At 52.5% G+C, this 9,588-nt stretch overlaps 1 protein-coding gene across 1 annotated transcript; it reads left to right on the forward strand.

Moving 5' to 3' along the window:
* The first annotated feature begins 3,990 nt into the window (after positions 1-3,990).
* Positions 3,991-8,527, forward strand: Sost (sclerostin). Its single transcript, XM_048445671.3, has 2 exons — positions 3,991-4,210; positions 6,702-8,527. The coding sequence occupies exons 1-2, from the start codon at positions 3,991-3,993 to the stop codon at positions 7,121-7,123; spliced, it is 642 nt and encodes a 213-aa protein (XP_048301628.3). The 3' UTR covers positions 7,124-8,527.
* Positions 8,528-9,588: the final 1,061 nt, after the last annotated feature.

Consider the following 9,588-nt stretch of genomic DNA (forward strand, 5'->3'; position numbering starts at 1 on the left):
GGTGTTCTATACTCTACAGAGACAGAATTCAGTGTGTGCTAGGAGTTGGGATGGGAGGAAAGGGCTGAGTAGGGGGAACACAGGGAACTTGGGCAATGAAAATTCTCTGTAGGACACTAATGAAAGATACGTGCCTGTCACTGTACCCATATACAGGGTAACTCCAGGGAATTATGTTGAGTGAGAAAAGGCAGTGCCCTGCATTGGTTGCATCTGCATAGCATTATTTAACTGAAAAACTGGAAAACGCGGTTAGGTCGGTGGTTGCCATGAGTTGGGTCTGGAAGAGGGAGCGTGAAGGAGGCAAGTGGACATCTTTGTAGAAGAGACAGAGCTGGCTGAGGTGGCATGTGCCTGTAACCTCAACGCCTGGGAGGTGGGTCTGGAGATTAAGGCTAGACACTATTTCAAAAAGTGAATAAATAAATTAATAATAAAGGACATCATAGCAGGTCTTTGGGTCCACAGAGATGTTGTTCATCTGAATTGTGGTAAATAGGCAAATATTGTGATAAAATTGCATAGAAGTAAGTACATGGAAGGAGGGGCTGGAGATCTGGTTCAGTGGTTAAGAGCACTGGTTGCTCTTCCAGAGGTCCTGAGTTCAATTCTCAGCAACCACATGGTGGCTTACAACAATCTCTAATGATATCTGATGCCCTCTTTTGGCCTGCAGGCAGACATGCAGGTAGATCACTCATACATAAACTAATACAAACTCGTTTAAGAAGCTAATACATGAGCATGTGCCACAAGTGGGTACACGTGTGAGTGAGCAATGGTAAATCAGGGAGCCTGGAAGACCTGGTTGTGGCACTGTACTGACACCTTTGGTGAGCTGTTGCCACGGAGGGAAACTGGGTAGAGAAGACATAAAATCCCTCTGAATTAGTTCAAGTACTTGTCAACTTACAATGATCTTAAAATTCCCAAGAGTAATTCAAAACTATCCATGTGTGGTGGTGCGCACCTTTACCTACAGCCCTTGGAAAGCTGAAACGGCACCGGCCACCGTGAACTTGAAAGTAGCCTGGGCTATCTACAGCAAGGCCATCTCAAAAACAAAACAAAGAAAAAAACAAAAACAAACCAACAAACAAAACCCCAAACAGACTAGACAGCAAACCCATTACAGCATACAAGAACGTTTATAGCAGTCTTGCTGAGAACAAGAGGTCAGAAATACCCTTTAATCCTACTGCGGAGGCAGAGGCAGGCGGATCTCTGTGAGTTTGAGGCCAGCCTGGTCTACATAACGAGATCCAAGACATCCAGTCTACACAGAGAAACCCTGTCTTGAAAAACAAACAAAAAGAAGAAGAAAGATCCTTAACTGCAGTCAACAGGGATCTGTGGAGACCTGAGGTTTGACTCCAAGGCTATTACTTAACCTTGATACACTTTTTTTGTGTTGAGTACTCTCATTACTGACTTAACCTCAAGTGAAAAAAACAGAAGGTAGGCATCACAGCTGGTTCCCAGAGTCTTCCTGAGCATGGCAGGGCTACCTGTTGGCAGAGGATGGTCCAGAGGAATGGGCCGTTAAGGAACTCAGTGTCTCTGTATACACCCTTCTCCTGTAAACACCACTTTAATCCCGAGCTTGGTCATTCTGGCCATTTGGGTTCTACTTTTATGTCCAGCAGGTGGCGGAAGTGTTCCAAGGACAGGGTGCATCTCTATTAAGGTAGCCATGGTCATCTCCCACCAGCAGGTGGTGCTGTGAGAACCATTCTGCTTGTTCATGAAGAAACACACACACACACGCCCAGGAACTGCCCCCTCCCTATCTGGAACAACAGGTTGGCTCTCTGGCCCAGACAGGGTTAACAGTCCACATTCCAGAGCAGGGGAAAGGGGACTGGAGGTCACAGACAAAAGGAGGGGCAGCTTCTAACAACACCACAGCTCTGGTGGGAGAGATAGATCACCCCCAACAATGGCCACAGCTGTTTTTGTCTGCCCTGAAGGAAACTGACTTAGGAAGCAGGTATCCGAGAGGGCCCTTCCTGAGGGGCCTTCTGTCTGCCTTGTAAAACTGTCAGAGCAGCTGCATTGATGTGTGGGTGCCGGAAGATGAAAAGGAGGACGCAGGCGGCTGGCCACAGATGGACAGGCCACTTACAAGTCGAGGCAGGTGGCAGAGCCCTGCAGAAGCTGTGCAGGTGGGGATCCGTTGCAGTTAGCATACCAAGGCGAGGTGGACCATAGCCACCTTCCCAGTCTTCCTCCAGGGCTGGGCCATCCTCCGACGATCTATCTCAGTGAAGGCTTCCGCCGGCCGGTTTTTTTGCACCTCAGGTGTGAACCCTCCTGCTCATACCCGTCCTCCCCTCTGGCATGGCCCTTTTGCTACTGCAGGCTGAGCCAGCACCTCCTTTGGATTTCTTTGTGCCTAGACTGGTGGTTCTCAACCTGTGGGTCAGGACCGCATGGGGGTTGTTGAATGACCCTTTCACGGGGGTCATCAACCCTAAAACCATGGGAAATGTCCGATAGTTCCATTATGATTCAGAACAGTAGCAAAATTACAGTTATGAAGCAGCAATGAAAATAATGTTATGGCGGGGGGGTGGGGTCACCACAACTTGAGGAACTGTGTTAAAAGGTCACAGCACTAGGAAAGTTGAGAATCAGTGACCTAGATGACCCCGAGACACCTGTTATATGTGTCCCTTGGATCTTTCATCTGAGACTCAGAGTTGTTTATGAAAACGTAATGAGAGGCCGGAGAGATGCCTTGGTGAGTAAGAGTGCATGGTGTGCAAGCATGAAGACCTGAGTTCGAATCCCTGCCACCCATGTGGAAGCATGGCCATCTGTACTTGTAATCCCAGGATTGTGGGGGTGGTGGGGCAGAGGCAGGTGGATCGTGGGAGCTCACCAGCCTGCTAGCCAGCCTAACCTAAATGTCTCGGTAAGAGATCCTGTCTTGGAGAGAGACAGAGGAGGACACACCTCCTCTGGTCTTTGCAGGCTCATACATGTATACTCGCACACATGTACCACACACACACGCACATGGGAAATATCATAAGCTGAGAAATGATGGGGGAATGTCAGCAATAAACACACTAGCCTCGGCTTTTGCCAAGAAATGGGATTCTGTCTTGCCTGTCCCAGGCCTGAGCGGGGAAGAAACTGCCTTTGACAGCCTAGAAGCCACATTGAGTTCCCTGGCTAAGAATCTTCTGTAATGGACCCCAGGTCCCAAAAGGTAGAAGAGATTTCCTCATTGTGCGCATCTCCAAGAATACCGCCTTCTCGCTGGTGGCTGTGGACTCTCTACACCCCCCCTGGTTTTGAAGAGAAAGTCAAGAGACTTTTCTGCTCAGAATCATCGGTGCTGAGCTGGAGTTGAGATCGGTGGGTTTGCCTTTAAAGCATCCCTGTAGTGTGCTTGCACAGCAAGCGTGAGACCCTAGGTTGGAGTCTCCAGAATCCCCCCAAATAAAAAAAGGCATCCTTTGCTTCTGAGTGGAGAGTGGGGGGCAAGCAAACACCTTTAATTACGAACATTAGCTGCTGGGGTGGGGGGCGGCAGAGGAATTTGGTCAGCTGGGCTCTGCCTGCCTTCTATAGAACTCAGAGCCCCACGTTTCCTTTGTTAAGCTGGCCCACAGTTTGTTTTGAGAATGCCTGAGGGGCCCAGGGAGCCAGACAATTAAAAGCCAAGCTCATTTTGATATCTGAAAACCACAGCCGTCTGAATGTGGGAGGTGCTGGGAGCGCTGGCTCTGTCCCTGCCTCGGGTCACCTGAGAGTGCCAGCAGCAATTTGGAAGTTTGCTGAGCTTGAGAAGTCTTAGGGAGGGCTCACTCTGAGCACACCCCTTTCCCCCTGGGGAGGGGGGTGAGGAAACATGGGACCAGCCCTGTTCCAGCCCATCCTTATTGGCTGGCACGAGGCGGAGGGGGCTTTAAAAAGGCGACTGTAGCTAGGCTGAGGGCTGGAGCCTGTGCTACTGGGTGCCCGCCTCCACCTGGCACCATGCAGCTCTCGCTGGCCCTCTGTCTTGTCTGCCTGCTTGTGCACGCTGCCTTCCGTGCTGTGGAGGGCCAGGGGTGGCCGGCCTTCAAGAACGATGCCACAGAAATCATCCCTGGCCTCAGAGACTACCCCGAGCCTCCCCAGGAGCTGGAGAACAACCAGACCATGAACCGGGCAGAGAACGGAGGGAGACCTCCCCACCATCCCTATGACACCAAAGGTATGGGGTGAGGAAGACAAGGTAGCAAGGGGATCCTGGGAGGGAACTGGGGTAGTTTTAGGATCTGCTCTTTGGGGGCCTTGAAGATATTGGGTGGATAGTTGGCCTCTAACACACCAGGGGAGAGAGGGGCTTGCCTGGAAGATTGCTAGCACAGTGTAATATCTGAGGACAGGCTTGGGGGGCTGGCTAAGGGTTCAAGGCAAGGGGAGGGGAGACAGATCCATCGAAACTGGCACAAACATGGGCACGGGCTTGTATGATGGTCAAAGAATCTCCTCAAGGATGAGGACATGAGGGTCAGCTCTAGCTGGACCAGTGGGGAGGTGACAAGGCAAGGCTGGGAGCACCTGATGGATGCCGAATGCTGTGGCTGTTCTGTATCCCACATGGTCACCCCGAAGGTAAAGCCTTAGCTTGAAGGTGGAGAAACTGAGGCTCCTGAGGTAAAGTCACCTGGGAGTGAGAAGAGCTGAGACTGGAAGCTGGTTTGATCCAGTTGCAGTGCAACTTGAGATTGGGTTCGGGTGGGAACCTGGAGCCAGAAAGAACCCCTTCAGTTCCCCTCCTTAGACCCAGTGGGCTAGCATCAGAGAACGGGGTTTTCGGTATGATTTTAGCCCACGAGTGGCAGTTGAGTGTAGCATCCTCATATGGGCACAAGGGGCACCATCTGCCCTCTGCTTGCACCCTGGCCCCAGATTTGCCTCATTCCCGAGGACAGAGCCTGTGAAGGCAGTGCATGGAGAAATGCCTGGGGGACCAAGTGCGCGGCTGGCAGGAATGACTGGGGTGAGAGGGCAGCTGGAGGGACACCCTCCAGAGTGAGGACCTTGCTGCCTGCAGGTCACCATCTGAGTGGGGCAGAAGTTCATTTCCCAAGCTGCCACCACACTCTGCCTCTGCCTCTGCTGTCTCCTAAGCCAGTAAGGGATGTGGGGGAAAGGGCCACCCCAAAGGAGCATGCCATGCAGTCAGGTTTTGCAGAGGAAGTGCCTGACCTAAAGGCACTATTCTTGGAAAGCCCCCAAATTTATCCTTCCCTGGGCAAACAGACCACCTCCACATCCCACCTCTGCAGGGGTGAGGAAGTCAAACCAGCCCAGAAGCCAAAAAGCCAGCCACAGGAGGGTGGCAAGGTGCACACCTCCCCTGTTGTGTCTGCTCTCTAGGGTGGAGGCCGATCCTGGCCTCTGCCCCTCTCTGGTTTTGGTCCTGGAACTTAAGAAAAAAAAATTCTTGTGTCATATTTGCCCTGACCCTGTGAAACTGCAGGGCGGGGAGGGCTCATATGAATTAGCTCCCACCTACCTAAGTCCATGGTGGGAGACATAGCCTGGGTGTATGTATGAGATGAAGCCAGGCACCAGATCCGACTTCCTTCATTAGAGAGCAGGCTTGTATCACCATGAGCTACCGGTTCAAAGCACACAGACCGAGATAGCCTGGTGTGCAGAAACTGTAGGGTTGGGGGTCAGAACTCTGCCGCCCTCTGCTAAGGAAGTAGCTAGCAAAGAGTGACGGCCCCTCAATCCCCACCCATAGCCAACCTGGAATCCTCTAACAAATCACTTTCACCCTTGCAGGAGCCAGAAGGTGCTGGCGTCCAAGTCAGGGGCCTCAGGCAACCCAGCCCTGCCTTTGGGGCGAGTTCTTTTCTCAGCCTGGACCTGTGATAATGAGGGGGTTAGAAACGCTGCCTTTGGTGGCTTTCAAGTCTAATGAATTCTTATCCCCACCACCTGCCTTTCTACCCGCTCCTCCACAGCAGCTGTCGTGATTTACTACCTTCAATTAACCTCCACTCCTTTCTCCATCTCCCGGGACCCCGCCCCTGCCCCAGTGGCTGGTAAAGGAGTTTTAGAAGGGACTGGAGCCAGCCAGGTGTAGCAAGTGGCTGCTAGGCAGGTCTAGGGATAAGAGTTAAATTAGAAGAGTGCGTGGTTAATACGCACCAAGCCCTGGGATCCTTCGTATCTCTTATGCCAGACAGAGTGAGTGACCCACGCCTGTATACCGCCACCGGAGAGGTGGAGGTGGGAGCTCCAAAATTCAAGATCATCCTCAACTACACAGCCCTTTTGAGGCCAGCCAGGGCTACATAAGACCCTGTCCCCAAACAGGAACAAACTGCCCGCTCTGACTCTTTGCCACACAGTGCCCGGTATCACGCGCATGTAGTGGTTGAGGTCACTGGATCCCGGGGCACCCTATTTTACAGATGTGGGGACAAGAGACGTTAAGTTACTTGCCCACAGATTACACAGAAAGTAAATGACATAGCTCTAGTGTTTGATCACTGGGTTCCAAGGACAGAGAGGAGCCCGGGAGGGGTCTTCCGCAGCAAGCTCCAAAAGTACTTGGTGCTTCCATTCTACTATCCATGCTTTGATGGAAAAGCGCCTGGAGAGGGGCAGATTTGGAAAAAGCAAGGATGCGAGCAGCCCAGCCTGGGCTAGGCTGCCGCCCTCACGCTCCCCTCTCTCCGCAGACGTGTCCGAATACAGTTGCCGCGAACTGCGCTACACCCGCTTCGTGACCGACGGGCCGTGTCGCAGCGCCAAGCCTGTCACCGAGCTGGTGTGCTCGGGCCAATGTGGCCCCGCGCGCCTGCTGCCCAACGCCATCGGCCGCGTGAAGTGGTGGCGCCCAAACGGACCCGACTTCCGCTGCATCCCGGACCGCTACCGCGCGCAGCGGGTGCAGATGCTGTGTCCCGGTAGCGCGGCGCCGCGCGCGCGCAAGGTGCGTCTGGTGGCCTCCTGCAAGTGTAAGCGCCTCACCCGCTTCCACAACCAGTCGGAGCTCAAGGACTTCGGGCCGGAGACCGCGCGGCCGCAGAAGGGTCGCAAGCCACGGCCCCGCTCCCGGGGCGCCAAAGCCAACCAGGCGGAGCTGGAGAACGCCTACTAGAGCGCACCCGCGCCCAAGCAGCCCCCGCGCGATCCGACTCATTTTTTATTGTAAAAGCCTGCAGCCCAGGCTAGGGGCGCTAAACCTTCCAGGCCCTGCGGAGTCCCCAACCCGTAGAGTCCCCTCGCCCTCCTGCCCGCTGCGGGGGTTCCCGCAGGCCAAGAGAGGGAGCTGAGTCATTGACACTGAGTCACTCTGCCCAGTCTGCCCCCCCCCGGGGGAGGGGGTTGGGGGGGTTCTACCCTCGCCGGTCCCCTACAGGACAAGGTAGCATTTTCACCATAAAGGGAGCGGAGTGTGAAAGCACCTGGGACTGGTTGCGGAAAGATCACTCACCCTCACTCCGCTGTAAAGCCCGGGTGTGCCAGAACACAGGACTAGAAAGGGTTTCTGACCCTGGCTTGGCCACTGAGTGTGAGGTTGGGTTACGTGGTTCCCTTTAGGTACCTCAGTTGCCTCCTTTGTAAAATACGGGTCGGGGTGGAAATTAGACCCTCCAAGGACTCTTCTGAGATTCCAAGGATTGGGGTACCCCCATATGGGCAAGTGGAGGGGACAGAGAGGGAATGAGGGAGAAAGAGGGGGGAAAGAGACCTCTGGTTGGCAACCTCTTGGAAGAGGCTGTTAATTCCCACCTGGCCTCCCAGATGTTTGGCTACCCCTATTCCTTCATCTCAAATTTGCCTTCAGCTGAGGTAGAGAAGGACAGGGTTCTAGAGATGGTAGAAGGGACAGAAATCGCACCCCTGCTCCCCAAAGATCGGTTTCCTACCCCCCACCCCCACCCCCCACACACTGCCTTGCCATATTTTAAACGGATTTTCTACACCACAGTTTAAGGTCATTGGGGGAATTGGGCTTGCCAGCCACTTCCAACAAAAGATGTCTCCTCCAGGGCACCTCCTCCCGCCTGCCACCCACGGACACGTTTCTGTCTAGAAAAACAGCGTCTTATGCTCTCCTTCGCGATGGCGTATTTTCCATTAAAAAGAATAATAACGGGGGGAGGGGCCAGTGCTGTACATATGCGGAGAAACTGGGAGGTGCCACAGCCGCCACCCACAAATCCTTTTGTAAATCATTTCCAGACACCTCTTACTTTCTGTGTAGATTTTAACTGTTAAAAGGGGAGAGGGGGGAAGAATGCTTGTAAGGGAAGAGCATAGGGAGCAGGGAGGCCCCTGGGGCTGGTCTGGTGGGTTTGGCAAACTTTCCGTGTGGTTCTCATCCACAAGAAGGGAAGCCGTGGTTTCTGAAGAGTTCAGTGACATATTTATTTTTCATTTAAGTTATTTATGCCAACATTTTTCTTGTAGAGGATGACAGTGCTAATACCGCTTTGTGGAGCACAAGTGTGTTCTTCTGGCGACCAGAGGCATTGTTAATAAAGATAATGAATCATGACCGAGAGGATGTGGTCTTGTTTTTCTGTCAACCACACACAATGTCGTCTGTCATCTCACACCCTTCCCTTGGTCACAGGACTCAAGCCTTGAAGACACCTTTGAAGACTCTGGTAGCCCTGTGGCAATTATGTGCTGGCTTTGGAAACAGTCCTGTTCATTCCTTCCTTTCCAAACTTAGCCCTCATTCCCCTGCTCAGCCATTGTGACACCCTCAGCCCAGCCTCCTCTTAGCAGACTGCCCTCCATACTGTCTGGACTGCTGGCTTCACTGAGTCCCCTTGCCCTAGACCACTGTCCTACCAAGGCTTTCTTCACCGTGATCCTCATCTCCAGCAAGTCCTCCTGCTGACTCCAAATGTCCCTGCTGGTCCCTGCCTATTAGTTTGCTGACTCCACTGGTTACCACCACCCGAGTTCCTCCCTTTTCTTTGTGATACTTGAAACTTTTCACCCGCTCTCTGAACCTTATAGAAATATTCCAGAGTCTGATGTGTCTTCTCTCTCGTTAGTTGGATCCTAATTCTAGGTCCTCCCTTGTGTGTTCATTTCATGGGATGTTGTCTAGTCTGGACAAGCCCTGCTTGCTACTGGGGTAGACACAAAGCCAGTTACAACTGAGGACCGGCACATGGGGAACTGGGTCAAGCTTTTTCCAAATGTAAATTTTACATCTCCCCAGTAAAAGTGAAAGATTTTCAAAGGCAGAGGTGATGCCTGGCTCTTCTCTCAACATCAGGTCTCCTGAAGATGCTTGAGAGTGTTGCATGCTGGGACTCAGCAGCTACTTTTTGGTTGCAATAAGAAGAAATGGAGCCAATGGGACAGTACATAAAATAAGCCTGCACTTGGGGGATAAGAGAGGGGTGAAAACAAGAGAATTGGGAGTTCAAGGCCAACCAGGGCTCAATGAGGCCCTGTCTCAATCTCTCCTCCTACCCCCGACCTGCCTTTTTTTTTTTTTAAATGGATTTGAAACTACAACACTTTAAATCAAGTCAAATGCATCTTTGTGCGAGAGGAACACTGTCCCTAAAGTAAGCTACTGTACTTGGTGTGTGT

Source organism: Myodes glareolus, chromosome 9, assembly GCF_982192425.1.
Source record: "Myodes glareolus chromosome 9, mMyoGla1.1, whole genome shotgun sequence".
Taxonomy (NCBI): Eukaryota; Metazoa; Chordata; class Mammalia; order Rodentia; family Cricetidae; genus Myodes; species Myodes glareolus.